Source organism: Rhinichthys klamathensis, unplaced genomic scaffold (assembly GCF_029890125.1).
Source record: "Rhinichthys klamathensis goyatoka isolate OS25496 unplaced genomic scaffold, OSU_Roscu_1.1 h1tg000011l_1, whole genome shotgun sequence".
NCBI lineage: Eukaryota > Metazoa > Chordata > Actinopteri > Cypriniformes > Leuciscidae > Rhinichthys > Rhinichthys klamathensis.
Window position 1 is genome coordinate 10,528,854 of NW_026606564.1, and position 17,568 is coordinate 10,546,421.

The following is a 17,568-nucleotide window of genomic DNA, read 5'->3' on the forward strand; positions in this document are numbered from 1 at the left end:
GGAATAAAGTATGCACGACTGCACGTATTATCTTGCATACCTAAACTCTTTCCCCGCCAAACACAGAATTTTCCGTGATTCTGTGTTTTCACTGTTATACGTTAGGGGGTGCTATGACCTCTTCTGATAGAGTGTTCTTATTGCACGTTCAGATATTCATACAACAAAATTCAACCCTTTAAGCCTTGAAGGCATTTTTAGAATTGTTTTTTGTGACATACATAAAAGTAAAGACGCTTAACTCCAAAAATATAGCAACTGCATATAGCAACAGAAACTGCTGATGAAAGACAAAAAAAGTGCACAAGGGAAATTTTACATGCAATAACTCATGAAGGAAATAAGGTAGAAGTTCCCCAACATGTGAGCAGCATCCCTCTGGCTCCGTCAGGACATCCCAATCCACCAGTTCCGTCATGGCCTCCTCTCCTGGCCACCCCATGGCTCTTCCTCTTGAGCCTTCCCGCCGCCTTATTGTCATCATCAACCTTCCCGCCACCTAGGTTTAGTTTTTGTTCTCGAAGTGAGGAAGTGTCTACTGGGAGTGTGGGTATTATGTCATGTTGAGACAGCTTAGTTTAGTTTTCTGTATTTAGTTTCTTTGTTTGTTATTTAGTCCCTGTTCATTTGTTTCCATGGTTTATAATTTTTTCATTGTTTTCTGACACCTGTTCATAGATTCTCCCTTCACTCAGTTTAGTTTTTCCAATCCTGGTCATGGAAACCCATCGCTCTGCACATTTTTGATGCCTTTTTCAACTAGATTTTTCTACTGGTCTGCTTATTTCTATAATAATGGTCATGATTCCTGGCTGGATTTAATCTTGCTTTGATTGTGTACAGATCCGGGGGTAGTAAATTAAGAACTTTTATGAAAGAACAACCATCTACTGTATACAGTATCTATAAAAGACAGATAATCTATATACAGTAGTCAACATTTGAAGTGGATCAAAAACTTTCATCAAACTTACACATGAATTTTGAACAATACCCGTTCGTGTACTAGGACAACTTTCATGAACTTTTTTTGATCTACTTCAAATGTTGACTACTGTAGTATTAGTCAATTACCTCCACCTAATGACCACGACTGGCGAGTGTGTGACCGTGAGATCCGTATGCACAGCTGGTGTGGTAATCTGAGTGACATTGGAATCCAAATGAATAAGTACAATCTAAAGTATACAATTATAATAATCAAATGTCTGAATAATTTATTAGACAATGACCAATATTCATGTAACCTCTCAGCCTAAATTTGAGGCCGATAAAGAGTTAAATTGGAACTAAATTACATTGTGCACCAAAAAGACAGAACGGGTAGCAAAACAATTGGATGCCATTGTTGGGGCAATGGATTTAAATCAAATAAAAGGGTCTATATCTCAGCTCTTTATGAATATAAGCAATGTTCTTTAAAAAAAAATTCTATTAACTTTCAAACAAATCTCATAGTCTGACATAAGCAGCTAACAAAAGCAGGTAAGATGACACTAAGAAAACTCCTTCATGAATCGCTTGTGGAATGTCTTCAGTCTTTGTAGAACATCTTCCATGGTGTCCTCATGAGTTGCCACAAAAAGCCTGAGAAACAATGGAGAATTTGGTTTTCACAGAGAATTTATAGGACACACAGAATATGCTTTCAATTAAGATGGGCTAACGTTTACAGCTTATTTGAATGTCTACTATGGTAAGCATGACTGGCTGTAATTTAGTCAGAATTAATTCATATACAATTTGGCAATTGAAAACAACGATAAAATCACACAGATAAAAAGTAATGACAAATTCACATTTTCCAGCATGATTTAGTTACGAATGTTTTGTTTAAGTTATCCATTCACATCACTCATGCAACAGTGCTAGTGCAAAAACCTGAAGTGATGGCTGTCCTTTCTTTGTCCATATTCACAGCCCGGCCTCACATGCAGACCTGTTTCTTCTAGCAAATGCAAACAATACAGCATGTCTGGTTCCATCTGTTTTTTCTACAAAGAGAAAACAACTTTAATTGTAGAAAATATGAGAACTACAGTCAGTATTGCCTAAAGAGATTTCTTCACTGCTGTGATTCTGACCAAAAAGAAAGACCAAACTCATACCTTACTGGTGATGTAGGTTATACTATATTGGCTACAGGCAAACAGATGCACTCAGAATATGAATGGCTTGCTCCATTTCTGCAAATCCGTTTTTGTGAATGAATGACTCTTTCTACCTGTTTCTTTGGTCTTCGTCAACACACGCTTGCACCACCTACTGGTAAGGCTGTCTAACAGCAGATGATGATTTTGCATCGGTACTCTATTGCTATTCCTGCAGTTCCCGGATGTGCAATGTTGAATTTTCTGTTGAATTTGAACCACCGAATGTGGAAGCAAATTTGTAAAGCGAAATATGATGGACCGAAAATTGCCTATCGAATATTATAGGCTGTATTTTAAAATTATTTTGGAAGTGAAATCTGAAGGGTGAATGTGGATTATTGAATTTTTAATAATGCAAATGTGTGTAAAATATTTTGAATTGAAATATTCACAGCTTAAATAAACGGCCATGTTGAATTTCAGCCCATAAATATGCAAGCCCTAAAAATACAATGCATTAAAATGCAAGCACGGTTAAATGCAATCATTTTATTTTTCTCGGTTTGTTCATTTCAACAAGCTTTTTTTGTTTCAACTACATTTGACATTATTTTACTTCCATATTACTCATTGTTTTCATTGTCTTATTGAAAAGTACTAAACTGTTTGTGTGTTAATAGTTCAATCAGATTGTGTTTGACTTGCAGTTGTGATTTAGAAGAAGGTAAGATTTATTTGTATAACATTTATGAGCATTCAAATGACATTTTTTCCCCTGTCATGTAGGGATGCTACTGACTTTTAGACTGAATGATGAAATAGGCTAAATGGCAGTTGTTTCCAGGATTTGAAATTGCTATTATACAGATTGGTGGTGATATTTACTGTATGTCCTCTGTAGTTACTATTATTCAACAACAGTAGTACTTTTAATTTAGTGTCATTCACAAATTGTTGTAATACACAGATTCTCACCTTGGCCAATTTTATTGCTCTTGGAGGTAAGTGTAGACAGGGGAAGACAAAAAATCCCGCCTTCAATGGCTGGCAGCTGATCCCCGGTATCTCACCAAAGACCTCTTGAATCCGACAAGCATTTTTACTTATCATATTTTTAATGGACTGGATCTCCTGACAGAAAAGATTAATTAAGTTCAATACAAAATCAGAAGGTTGTGATAGACAGATAATTGGTTTGACTTATATTTTATTTTACTGATATTGACACTTTTCAACTTTATCAGTTCTTTTGTATCAGGTCTACCAATACATGAGACCATTTGGTGAGTCTCTAAAACAAGGAAAACCAGCCCTTCTCTTGGAGAGCTACCTTCTTGCAGAGTTCAGTTCCAACCCTGCTCCAACACATCTGTCACATCTGTAATTTTCGGCAATGATCCTGCACCCCAGCTGTGAGGGGGTGACAGACCACATTACCACTTCCTTGATTCCCTAGAGGACATCGGAGAGAGTTAGAGCAAGAACCGCTTGCAAAAGCCATGGGCTCTCGATCAGCATAAACCACGTCGCCAAAAAGCCCTGTCTGGGGAATGGGCGCATCCAGCAGGAAAGCCTTCTCCCTGTTACATACGTGAACAAATTTGTTGGTACCCTTCCATGAAGTAAAAAGTAAAGAACCCAACATTTTCTCTGAAATAACTTACTGACAAAAGAAATATTCCATATTTAATTTTAAAAAAAAAAACAGACTTTGCTTTGGATTTTTGATTCAACAGAATATTTAAATAAAACAATTGAAAATGGCATGCACAAAAATTATGGTAACCTTAACCTAATATTTTGTTGCATTACATTTAGAGGCTTTTTCTGTAGCTCCCAATGAGACTTCTGCAATTGTCAACAGGTACGTTTTGGGTCATTATCCTGTTGGAGGACCCATGATCTGCGACTGAGACAGAGCTTTATGATGCTCAACACAGTACATTGCACTCTGCCTTGATAGTTTTGAGACCAGATGGTGGACCTGGATGTCAGCGGAGACCACAACAACTAGACGAGCCCTAGAGACAAAACCCCAGTTAGACAGTGTCGACTAGACAGCCTTCTGCAGAGATCCTTGGCAAATACCATGGGAACCAGACAAAACCTTTGCTCAGACCCCTATGACCAGTTACAAATCCCCCTTCCTCCATATGCCAATGTGATGTATCCTAATCTTCAAGCAGAAGCAAATGGATGAAATATTCTGAATGATATCAATCCATAATCTGACTTGGGATGCAGCCTGGAATCATATTCACATCATGTTCATTCGTTTAGCCAGAGGAGAACTTCATCCCCGACTGAGCCTGGTTTTTCCCAAGGTTTTTTTTTCTCTGTTTCTGTCACCTGATGGAGTTTGGGTTCATTGCCACTGTTTCCTCTGGCTTGCTTATTTCACACTTAATATTCAGGAATATTATTGATTTGACTGCACTGACACAATCGCTGAACTGAGCTGGATGATTACATCACTGTTTTCTGCAGAGCTGCTTTATATCTGAATTGAACTGATTTCATAATTTATCAACTTTACACAGATATTGAACTGAATCAACACTGAACTGAATAGCATATTCCTGTCTGGCTTTTTTATGACCTCATGCCCATGAGGGAGTCCAGATGCTCCCTGCTCCAGTACATCAAGTATGGTTCATGGATTACTGGTTCTCCCCTCACAGTGGAAGCAGCAAGAGAGGAAGCCTGCTCCACAATTTCCAGCCCAAAATCCTCCAGTGGACTTCATAAAGCCAGAACTTAAACCCACGCCCACTGCAGACACAGAGCCAGAGCCTACGCCCGCAAAAGACCCCCCGCCAGAGGCTACATCCGTCCAGGAGCTCAACTCTGCCGGGTGTCTGACCAGGTGTTGGTGCCAGTTCGTACATCTGTCCCCTTGGGGGCTTTAGTGGAGCTGGATGAAGTGGAGGCTGGTCATCCCATCCTCCAGAATCTGAATTCAGTCCACCTCAGTCTGGAGTGATAAATTACCTGATGACTTCATGTGCCAAAGCCCTTCCTCCTTGCTAGTTCCGTCCAGCATCCAAGTCTCCTCGTCTCTGCTGGTTCTGCCCAGCCCCATGTCTTCTTCGTCTTCTCCTTAGCTTCCACCAGTTCAGCCTAGCTCGCAATGCCTCGGGTCTCCTGGTCCCCTGCTCCGCCTTGGTGTGATGATCCCTGGCTCCCACACGGGCCTCCGAGCCCATTACTCCACCTTGGCTCGTACCTCTCTCGGTTCGACCGGGGACCATCGTCCTTCCAGCTTCACTGGGCCCCCTTATCCCTCCGGCTTCACCTTAGTCAGTTCCGTCACAGACTTCCGGGCCTTCAGCTGCACCTCGTTCCTCCACCTCTTTGGTTCGGTTGGACCCCTCCTTCCCTCCGGCTCCTCATCAGTCCTCAGTCCCACCTGCTTTGCCTCAGTCCTCTGGTACCCTTGCTTCACCTCGGCCACTCATCACCGCAGCTCCGCCTGGGTGTCTTGGTCCTCCGGTCTCACCTGGTCTCTTCGGACATCGGACTCCACCTGGGTCTCTACATCTCCCAGTGGCACCTCTGTCGGTTGGGCTCATGACTCCACTCTGGCTAATACCTCACAGATTTTGTTTTGGTTCAAGGCTGAGAAATGTGCTCAGCCATGTTTGCAGAATATGACTGCGCATTGGTGATTTGGGGACTTTTTTTCTTAAGTAAAAAAATTGTGCATGTGATTTTTCTGTATATGTTAAGCACTCATATGGAGCATACTAACCTCAGAGAAGGTGGGGAATGAGGGATCTCCAGGTTTTGGAGGATCTGTCATGAGGTCAAGTGCAATTTGTCCACCAACAGGTGGGCTGGACCTAGTGGAAAAAAATGTACGAGTGTATTCCTTCACGGCAGGGTCAAGATTCACCAGCTCCATGTAGCCACCACGAAGCCCACACCTGAAAACAAAGAATGGTCAGAGAAGTAGACTAACATAGATTTGCTATTTATTCCATTTGTTGATTAAATAAATGTGCATCTGTCAGAGTCACTGGCCCACTCCCATTATTATTATTATTTGTATCCAGATTAATATTAATATAAGGATCGATACACTGTAATTATATATAGAGAGTAATCAAGGAAGAATAATACTCAAGAGCATAACATGCTACTCACTCTCCCATGAAGCCCTTGGAAGCAGAATTAAAGGAGGCCAATTCCACAGTGCTGGAAATAGTAGAGCCCATTTCTGATAACACCTTCTTATAGGATTCAAACTCAGTATCTTCTCCGTAGACACAGCTCTGATACACCTGAAGAGAAAGATACAGCTCACAGTCATGTCAACGGAGGGTTCAAGAACAGAAGTGTGCAATATTGCTCCTGCAGGGCCACTTTTATGCAGAGTTTAGCTGTAAAGTTCGAGACACACCAAACCGATGGTCGGCCATTGGGCGATTTCGGGCCGTTTTTGAGCTTCAGTCAGCTTAATTTTGTCGGTATGTTCCGAACCGTTGGCTCTAGTCGGACGCCGTCAGGGTTTATTGGGCCGATTCAACATGGTGAACATGACATCGGGCCATCGGTGAGAGAGAACTCTGATTGGCTGTTCAGCTTAGCAAATGAGTCAGTGCACGAGAATTAAAGCGAAAGTGATGAAAGCGAGCAAAGTCGTCAAGACAGTACAGACAGAAGGCTGTTATAATTTTAAATCATCTTACCTGAGCATTCGAATGCACGAATATGTCAAAATAACATGAGCTGACTGGAATGAAGAAAGTGATCGGCGTGATTAATATTTTCAGGTCGCGATCAGGAACAGTAACAACAACTCCACTCTACTGACTCTCGGTCTGCATACTCTACCGGTAAGTGTAATGCTACTGACACCTAGTGGTTAGTTTCTGTACTCACATCTACAATGGTACTATCACTACATCCCCTTTCCATTAGAGGTAAAGAACAAGTTATTACAACTAATTACTTATATATTAGCTAACCACTAAGCAAGCAATGTACACATTATACAAGATGTAATGCATCAACCAACAATCTCAAGAATTATTTACATTGCAATCACAGTAATAATAATCAACCGATTAGATTTCCTCTTGTCTTTTCTTTCTTTTTATAATGCTTATATTATGTTATGTTTAAGCAATATTCAAAGGTCAAGTCTATCAGGAGGCTTTACTGTGCGTTTCGATCTTCTCAGTACAGGTGAATGCAAATCTGAATGCATTTCTTTAACTGGCTCTTTGTCATCCAGCACTGGTGTTGTTGACTCTGCACAGTCTGTGTCACCTGTATATGTATCCACTAGTACGGTCTCTTTTGTTTTCAACAGACTTCTCCGATTTCTCCTCAGGATTTGACCATCCTCTGTCCTGACTGTAAGATCTTGGGTTCACCTCCTCCAGGACTGTGGCTCTTTTATTCCAGGTATTGCAATCCTCATGTCTTACTGTGTCATTATTGGAGAGTGGTTCTAGGCTTTTTGATGTCTTGTCATAATTAGCTTTTTGTCTCCGTTTCAGGTGCTTTTGTTTTCTTTTCAGGTACTTGTTCTTGTTTGGTGTTGCCAAGCAAGGAAGTGTGGTTCTTAATCTGCGCCCCATCAGGATTCTGCAGGAAACACACCGTGTTCTAGTGGAGAAGCATGGTAATTCAGCAGAGCTAAATAAGGATCTGATTGGCTGTCCACTGCTTTCTTGAGTAGTAGTTTCACTATGTGTACTCCTTTCTCTGCCTTTCCATTCGACTGCGGATATAATGGGCTTGATGTCACATGTTGAAATCCATATTCCTCAACAAACTTCTGGAAGTCTTTGTCACTGTAGCACGGCCCATTATCACTGTAAACCACCTGCGGAATGCCGTGTCTCGCAAAGATGGATTTTATGTGTGTTATCACACAAGCAGCAGATGTATTGGAAAGGAACGCCATCTCTGGATAGTTTGACAGATCACTATCTATCACTAGCAAATAGTTTCGTCCATCCATGAAGAATAAGTCAGTCCCAACTTTCTGCCATGGTTCATCTGGTGGATCAGTGATGATCATTGGCTCCTTCAGTTGCTTAGCATGATGCTTCAAGCAAGTATCACAGGTTGACACCATCCTGTCGATGTCTGCGTTTATTCCGGGCCAATAGATTGCAGTCCTAGCCCTTCTTTTACATTTTTCTGCTCCAAGGTGTCCCTCATGCAGTTTTTTCAGCATCTCCTGTCGCAGTGACTGAGGGATAATGATCTTGTTCTGTCTCAGCAGACGTCCCTTGACAACACTCAACTCTGTTCTGATGTTGTAGTACTGGGCACATTCTCCCCTAGGCCAACCTTCATTCAGATGTGTAATGACCAATTGCAGACATTTATCTTTCTCAGTCTCCACTGCAATCTGTTTGAGTTTTGCATCTGTGACTGGAAGAGCTTCAGCTACCATGTTCACATGCTGAGTCACATTAGCCTCTGTGGAACTTTCACTTTTTCCACTCTGTTCCGCAGCTCTGGACAGAGCATCTGCCAGAACTACATACTTTCCTTGAGTGTAAATTAGCTCCATATCATACCTCTGCAGTCGCATCATCAGTCGTTGGATTCTTGGAGACATTTGATTCAAGTTCTTTTTAATGATGGCTAATAATGGCTTGTGATCTGTCTCTGCCACAAAGGTCGGTAAGCCGTATACATAGCTGTAAAATCTCTCCACTCCATACACTAAACCCAGGCACTCTTTCTCTATCTGTGCGTATCGACATTCAGACGGAGTCATCGTTCTCGAGGCATATGCGACTGGCCTCCAATTCTCTCCCTCCGCCTGCAGTAGAACTGCACCCAGTCAATCTTTGGATGCATCTGTCGAGGTCTTTGTCCTCTTTGTTGGGTCAAAGAACGTCAGCACAGGCTCTGTAGTGAGGAGAGTCTTCAGTCGTCCCCAATCTTGTTCATGATCAGCTGTCCATTTGAACTCGCCTTTATCACGTAACAGTTCTCTCAAATAAACTGTTTTTGAAGACAGGTTTGGTATGAACTTTCCGATGAAATTTTCGTCACTCTCAATACAGCCTTTCTGTTTGTGGCTCTGAGCATTTTAAGTATTGCTTGAATTTTACTCTTGTCTGGTTCCACACCCCCTTCTGACAGCTTATCTCTTAGGAATGTGATTTCCGTTGCTCCAAACTGACATTTGTCTTTATTCAACTTCAGCCCATACTTCCTTACTCGCTGTAGGACGTCCATGAGCCTCTTGTTGTGCTGCTCTATTGTGGATCCCCACAATACAATGTAATCCACATAAACACGCACACCCTCGATGCCTTCTATTATGTGTTCCATAGCCCTGTGGAATACTTCAGGAGCTGAGGAAATTCCGAACGGCATCCTCAAGAAGGAGTATCGGCCAAAGGGTGTGTTGAATGTGCAATACTTTGTGCTGTCCTCATGTAGTTTCAGCTGCCAAAAGCCCTGAGATGCATCCAGCTTTGTAAAGAACTTTGCACCTGCCATCTCACTTATAATTTCTTCACGTGTCGGAATTTGATAATGTTCTTTCTGAATGTTTACGTTTAAGTCCTTTGGATCTATACACACACGTAGATCACCATTGGCTTTCTTCACACACACCATTGAGTTAACCCACTCTGTAGGCTCTTCCGCTTTTTCTATGACTCCCATTGATGTCATTCTTTCCAGCTCTTTCCTCAGCTTATCACGAAGTGGTGCTGGAATCCGTCTTGGTGCGAGAACTACTGGCTGCGCATCTTTTTTCAACTGTATTTTGTAGGTGAATGGTAATACTCCAAACCCTTCAAATATGTCTGGAAACAGTTTCAATATATGTTCCACACTGTTCTGTGTTTCTCCTTTTTTTATGGCGTATATTCTTCTTACTAGACCCAGGTCTTCACATGCCTTGTCTTCCAACACAGAATCATGGCCATCTGGAACAACCACGAACATGAGGTGATGTTCTCTGTTTTTAACTTTTACCCTGAGAGTGCATGTTCCTTTTGTTGGAATGTTCTGCCCATTATAGGCTTTGAGTTGCACAATTTTCTGACTTATACGTGGCTTGATTTTCATTGCTTTGACATCATACTCCGAAATCAGTTTGAATTTTGCTTCTGTGTCTAGCTTGAGCGATACTGTTACTCCGTTTATTTTCAGAGCAGTCATCCACTTGTCTCGTGCAACACTATTCACATCAGTCTGTTCTGTTCTTTCTTGACTGATATCGGCCTGCTGCACCATTCCAACGAAGAATGAGTCACTGAGGGCTGTTTCTTCCACTGCATGCACACGTTCCCTTTGACTTTGTCCGGCCTTTGAAAAGCATTGCTTGGCAAAATGATTCTGTCCTCTACACTTGGCACAAACTTTGCCGTAGGCTGGGCACTGTTTTGGCGGGTGTCTTTTGCCATATCTCTGACAGTTAAACAGTTCTTTCTCCTTTTGCTGTTTCAGTTTACTCATTCTGCTTTTCTGCATCTTCTCTGTTACTGCAGCTACAGCTGAACTGTCACTCCCGCTCATCTTTGTGTTGTCACCAAAGGTTTGAGCATGCTGAAGAGCTATCTCACTGGCATGACATATCCGCACTGCTTCATTCAAGGTTAGCTCTGTCTCTCTCAAGAGCCTCTCCCTCACTTTTTTATCATTGATGCCGAAAACAATTTGTCACGGATGGTCACGGATCATTGAATCTTGCAACAGTCCGAAATTGCATGTTCTAGCTTTCAATTTTAAATCCATTAAGAAACTGTCAAAAGTCTCTCCTTGTTGTTGTAGACGAGAATGAAAAACATACCTTTCAAAAGTCTTGTTTTTTTTCGGTGTGCAGTGTGAATCAAACTTCACCAGTACCACGTCGTACTTGCCTTTGTCCTCGGCCTGTTCAAACACGAGTGTGTTAAACACCTCTATCGACTGAGGTTCCGCGACGGTGAGAAGCAATGCAATCTTGCGTGCATCCGACGCTTCATCGAGGCCCACTGCCAGCAAGTACAGCGCAAATCTCTGTTTAAACGTACACCATTCTTGATCAATATTTCCAGTCCAGTTCACAGCGTCAGGCGGTTTAACACTTTCCATGACGACTATCAGCGTTGGTGATCATTACCACTCCTGGTAACATGTAATGTTTCTTATTTCATTAAAGCAACAGGTTTGTAACAGAACTTATCTTTTATTCACTTTCAGGTTGCGAGCAGGAACAGTAACAACAACTCCACTCTACTGACTCTCGGTCTGCATACTCTACCGGTAAGTGTAATGCTACTGACACCTAGTGGATAGTTTCTGTACTCACATCTACAATGGTACTATCACTACACTTTTTGCCCGAGACGCAGCTAACACGAGGCGACAACACAGTCAGCTTTTTCCGCCACTAGATCTTTGACGAATTTAGAGCTAAATTCTGATGGAAGGTGTCCCTCCAGGAACAGGATTGTGTTTTACCAAAGACGGTGCACTCATATTACTTATGAATGGGACAAAGTGCAGCGCGCAATATAGCGGAACAAGACCCGTCTCTAAATAAAAGAGCCAATTGCTGATTGGTACAGTCATCGCATCACTGCAGCTGCCATTAGAAGCTCCAGTTCCTGTAGAAACAAAAAGTGTTTTGAGGACTGCACATGCATCTAGTCTGAAAAATCATGGCAGATTTTGTTACTGATTTGAAATATGTTATTTAATTGTGAGTTTGCCAAGCAGTTTTGAGATTTCAGGATGCCCCTATTCAAGTAGATAGGACATGGTCTTGGATGCCCGAAATAGCTGAAATAGCGTTGCAAACATGGCCGCAGAATGAACAGACTTTCCTTGAAAGGGACTTAATGACAGAGAGCTCTTACATTACTTGAGAAAAACTCACCTCATCAGCCAGTAGGAAGAGCCTTTCTTCTGCAGCGAACCGAATCACTTCTTCTATGGATTTCCTACTCTGTATGTGACCTGATAATCAAAGCAACATTCATCCATTCATAATTACAAGAAGCCATTTTCCTTTTCTCAATTTTTGGTTACAAGATGGCACATATTTCTCACAATAATAAGGGTAATCTATTCCTGTACCTGTAGGATTCCCTGGGTTGCAGATATAAAGCGCTACTGGATTGCATGTCCTTCTACCTGCATGGAGCGACCTGCGAAGCTCCTCCACCTGCAGTGTCCAGCCCTGCTCCTCACACAAATGGTAAGGTATGATGGCAGCTCCCTGGTCCTCCAGAGCCTGGATAACTGTAGCGTAGGTGGGCACAGGTATGAGCACACCAGTCCGACACGAGCCACTCTGAACCAGCAGCTTCAGCATAAACTACAATAAAAATATTTACTTGAAGTTAAACTTATACCATCCAATCTTACATTTTCAAAGAAAAGTGCATGCATGTTTATGCATTTGCTTTTAAAAAATATTAAAAGGTGACCTATTATGCCCCTCACTATGTACTGTAATATAAGTCTGTGGAGTCCCCAGAATGTGTCTGTGACGTTTTAGCTCAAAATACACCACAGATCATTTATTATAGCTTGTCAAATTTGCCCCTATTTGGGTGTGAGCAAAAACACGTTGTTTTTATCTGTGTCCCGTTAAATGAAAATGGGCTGCTTCTCCCGGCCCCCTTTCCAAAAATGCCTTTACAGCTCGTGCTTCGGATACTCCGTCAACAACTAAACCGGAGAATGTCACCCAGCCAAAATGTCAGATAAATTTATGTAGTTGATGTGGAGTTAAGTTGATTCAACTCATCGAATAGCATGTACCGTCATGTTAATCAAAAAATCTTTCAGAAACAACTTTTGAGCAAATCCAGAGTTGAACTGACCTTCGTTTGTAACAGTCCGGCTTTTAATAATTTGTCCAAATATATAACACTTTAACGACTTTCTTTGGCACATTTCCTTCATAAATGAAATGTATCCACTGCGTCCTCAGTTGCCAGGAGTCTATGGAGACTTGTGTTCGTTGGTACATCCAATAACAGAACATTTGTAATGTTTTTTGGCACATACGTATATTTTCAGCTGCTACAACGAGGAACAGAAATGGCGGACTGCCGCGGCTCACTCAGGGCGGGATCTATGCTAATAGGGCAGATCGTCAGTATGGGCGGGGCTTCAGAAACCACTCGTTTGAAGAGACTGATTATGATTCATGGGGATTAAAAAAAGGAGTGGGTGGATTTTTACCATTATAGGCTGGTTGTTTACACACACTATGGACACACATTTGTGTTCATACACCTTATGTGAATTTTGCATAATAGGTCCCCTTTAAAAGGAAAAAAAAAGCGATAAATGATTTATGTTGACTAAACCATGAGAGCCATCTGTGACCCAGATGTGATGAAGATGTTGTCGGGTGAGGAAGGAACTCCTCCGTCTCTCCTGGTAATGAACTTAGACACGCACTGTTTGATTTTGGCGATTCCACACGAATCTGTATATGAGCCTGAAGAGATTGGCACCACATGATAATCACGTACACATGAAAGGATTCAACACTACACACCAGCGATTCATATACTTCAATTAACATTTGATCAGACCTGTTTGTCCACACTGTAAAAAACACAAAAAAATCAACTCACTGAAACAGAAAGCTAAATGTAGCTGATCTCTTGAAGTCGTGACATTTGTCAAACTTTTGAAGTGGTGAAGTGACAATTGCACTTTTCTTTACTTAAATGTATGAAAACAAACAGCAAGGTATGCCACTGTGCATGGACAAAAGCTCACCTACGCTTCCACCATCACATTGTCTAAGAAGACATTCTGCCCTTTGTTTTACATCTAATGGCAGACTGTCATCCTCCAAAAGTGCTGGATAGAAGCAAGCAGCAAGGACCTGAAAAATAGCACACAGAAAAACTGAGCATTAACTGTTCCTATTTCTCATATAGGCATTGGGTTAAGAAATAATATTTTTCCCAACATGTTTTTTTTCTGTTTTTTTCAGTGACTGGTAGAAAGCTGCTACCTACTTGACGAACAAAGGTGATGGGTTTTGTTCCCCCTCTATGGAGATCTCCAGAAGACAAATCAAGCACCTCGTTATAGTTTTTTCTCTCACCCTAAAATCAAAAAAAAAAAAAATATTTTGTCATAAAAGGAACCATATGTTACCCTGTGTAACCATAAAAATGGGATCCAGGATAGAAGTCAGTTCAGTAAATCAGTTAAAACTGGTTTTAATTGAGGATCCAGATTTTTAATCGATTATCAAGCTCCAATATGATACAAAAAAACTGTCGAAGTTTTTCTCTCAAACAACCTATCCATGTAGTCATCTGCCTAATTTCTACTTCGCATCAGATACATTTGCACCAAAATATGATATTAAAGGTCTAAGGGGTTTTAAGTCCGCCTGGCACTATGTTGATATTTTGGCTTCTGGAAGGGTCAATTTTCATAGCAGAGTGAAGAGAGTCATGTTTCTGGATTCTATAGACTCTCAGCTACAAGGTGGATGCATTGACAATACACTTCTTGAGACACTTATATATGTGTTCTGATGTGATATATCACCAAGAAATACAAAAACGGAAGTTCAAATTTTTTGTTTTTTTATTATATAAAAAGAGTAAATCATAATGAATAAGGGATTTTACATCAAATATTGATTCCTCAGAGGCTTTAGAACACCTGTAAAAAAAAAACTGGGTGAAAAAATATAAAGAAACAAAATAACTATTTACTAGGACTGTTGTCGCCATACGTTTTTTTTGTTGGAAAAACAGAATATTCAATTCAAAATGAACATTTATGTTCCCTTTATATTTTCTTATAATTTCTGTGTCAATTTACCAAACACATCCAAAAACAACCTCTAGATCGCATGTGCACTGTATTTGCACATCAGTCGTTTGGCCATGTTGATTTTCTTTGAAAAGAATCTAAGTTTGAACTCTGTAAAATCTGACCAGTACAAATACGTGTATCTTCAAAGCAATCCAAATGTGTTGTTTCCAAAGACCGTATATAAAAGGTTGTGTCTGGGAAGACCCGTGGGATTTATGCCAAACATCCCCTTTTTTACGTTCCTAGGACGACTGACAACGTCATTGTTTGTTTTATATTGGTCTGTGATTGGTTCACACACCAACAGATCATACTTTATCATTAGTAAAGTACCATTTCTCTGTTTTGCGGTAATGCTATAGATTTGCATTCACATGCGGAATTAGGCTTATCATTCGCGGAAGTCACACAGTCTACGAATGGCAGCTTTTCACAGAAAAAAAGTAAGTTAATAGCCTACCTTAATCCATTCCGAAGCTATTAATAGGCATGTCAGGGGTGTGCACTGTGACGCTATAGAGCAGGGTTCCCCAAACTCGGTCCTGGAGGGCCACTGTCCCTGCAGAGTTTAGCTCCAACCCTGATCAAACACACCTGAGCAAGCTAATCAAGGTCTTCAGGATCAGTAGAAACTCACAGGTAGGTGTGTTTGATCAGGGTTGGAGCTACACTCTGCAGGGACAGTGGACCTCCAGGACCGAGTTTGGGGAACCCTGCTCTATAGCGTCAGTCGACTTTGAAGAATAGAAGATGAGAGTATTGTCAAAGTAATACCACACCTGTTGTATTTCAGCCTCAATCTGTGCCGCACATATGGATAAAACATCCCTCTCTGAGAGAAACGTGTTCTTCGCCAATGGGATGATCTCTCTCAGGAATGACATTTTTGTTTCCTGGTGTGAAGATTTTCTTTGTTGTCTGAACTACTTGGTTAGAAACTCCCTTTTTGATGGCTTCTATTCCTGGACCAGTTGAATTAAGCAAGATCTTAACAGTCAGTCAAATGTTCAAAACCACTCCTTACCATGAGTTTCAGTTATTAAACCCAAATCTTTCATCCTATGGGGATTTTGCTTATACATAGGAGCAAAGTTCCCAAGAGTGGGTCGGGCTTCTTGAGACATTAACAAAGACATTGCGATATAAATAGATGATTATTCCCTGCTCAACTTCTCCCTACAGGAGGAATGTGAATCATCTACAGTATTCACATCTCATATGGACTCGTAACTCGTATCATGTGGTTGATGGCTTTATCATTTTGATACTTCACAAAAGTCTGTTTGTCTATGTGTATCTCTATCTATTCAAAAGTATAAATAAATAAAATAAAAATTATGCAGCAGCCCCATTTTTCATCTACCTAAAATGAATGAAACTAAAACCACGTATCTACTTCTAGAATTCTTCAAACATTTACAGAAAGTTCAACAATTGAGATGCAGTGACGAGAGAAGTTCAGATTTAATAGTTTAAATTCATGTCAGTAAGCTATTAAACATTTTAGGTAAAGAAAAAAAGAGTAAATATGCAGCACAAGACGACTACATTCCATTACTAAACAGTGAAATATTGCACGAGACTAAAGACCAGTCTCAAACATTATGTTTATTCACAGCAAAGTCACGGTGAAATGCAGGTAGACTTTCTTTTGGCAAGAATTTATAACAATCATTTACAATACACATATAATCAATGCAATTACAATTCAAATCAACCCAATTCAAAACAATAGACTTTTCATTAAATAATATGCTATGTATAAAAATAAAATAAATGCACTTAATAACCCTGTCTGAATGTAGTTCATTTGTTCCAAACAGTAACAAACTCTTTCATGAGAATTCCCAGTCAGTCAGTTTAAATTTACATAACATTTACATAACATGCATTTATGAAAGTTTTATTCAGCTGATAAAACGGTTGTTTTTCTCACTGTTTACTGGCCTCGTCACATAATGACAAAGTCACATTTAAAACGTAAGCCCCTAAAATAGAGCTTGGCGAACCTAAATGATAAACTGATATTTGTCCAGATCCAGTACAGCAGTGGAACAGACATGAACACTGACTTGCACGCCGTGTGGTAGAGCTGCACGATTAACGCTTGCGATGTGAAACTGTTGAAACCAGAGCCGTTAGGGACTTTGAAATCTGCGTTTGCGCTGCCGCTGATCCGGAGAGAACAGCTGCCATGTAAATGTACAGTATGAGGCCGCTTCACAAACACTCTTTTCAACCACACATTACTGTTATTTATGCGTTACAAATATTTAAATAACTGGGGGGAAAAGTGTACTGGGATAAAAGTTTATAGTTTGGGTATAAACACTGATGTCTACGGTAGTGATCAAAATAAGAGTAAATCATCTTTTGAAAGTATTTTGACTCTTGTATGTATTGAATTGATTATCGTGAGTAAAAAAAAAAAAAAGTGTTTGTCATTGAATCGTTCATTCAAAAGATGTATTCACAAATGCTGATTTATCCAATAACTAAAGTCTTTATAAACGAGACAATGGGTCTCATTCATGAAACATTCGTAAATATACGAGTAAATTTGCGAGTGATTTGCGCGTAATGAGACCTTCCCGAAAACTCTTCTCCTGATTCACAAATACTTCGTAAACGTCAGATGTGATAGTGAAATGTGTGTGTGTGTGTGTGTGTTAATGAATTCCAATCAGTCGTAAATGGG

At 40.6% G+C, this 17,568-nt stretch overlaps 1 protein-coding gene across 1 annotated transcript; it reads right to left on the reverse strand.

Annotated features, from left to right (window-relative positions):
* Positions 1 to 1,200: 1,200 nt before the first annotated feature.
* LOC130099605 (alanine aminotransferase 2) lies at positions 1,201 to 15,907 on the reverse strand. The gene is made up of 11 exons (XM_056265339.1): positions 15,650 to 15,907; positions 14,054 to 14,143; positions 13,809 to 13,917; positions 13,388 to 13,521; positions 12,144 to 12,384; positions 11,944 to 12,023; positions 6,240 to 6,376; positions 5,845 to 6,019; positions 3,069 to 3,224; positions 1,882 to 1,994; positions 1,201 to 1,587 (listed from the first exon to the last, which is right to left on the reverse strand). The coding sequence occupies exons 1-11, from the start codon at positions 15,752 to 15,754 to the stop codon at positions 1,497 to 1,499; spliced, it is 1,431 nt and encodes a 476-aa protein (XP_056121314.1). The 5' UTR covers positions 15,755 to 15,907; the 3' UTR covers positions 1,201 to 1,496.
* Positions 15,908 to 17,568: the final 1,661 nt, after the last annotated feature.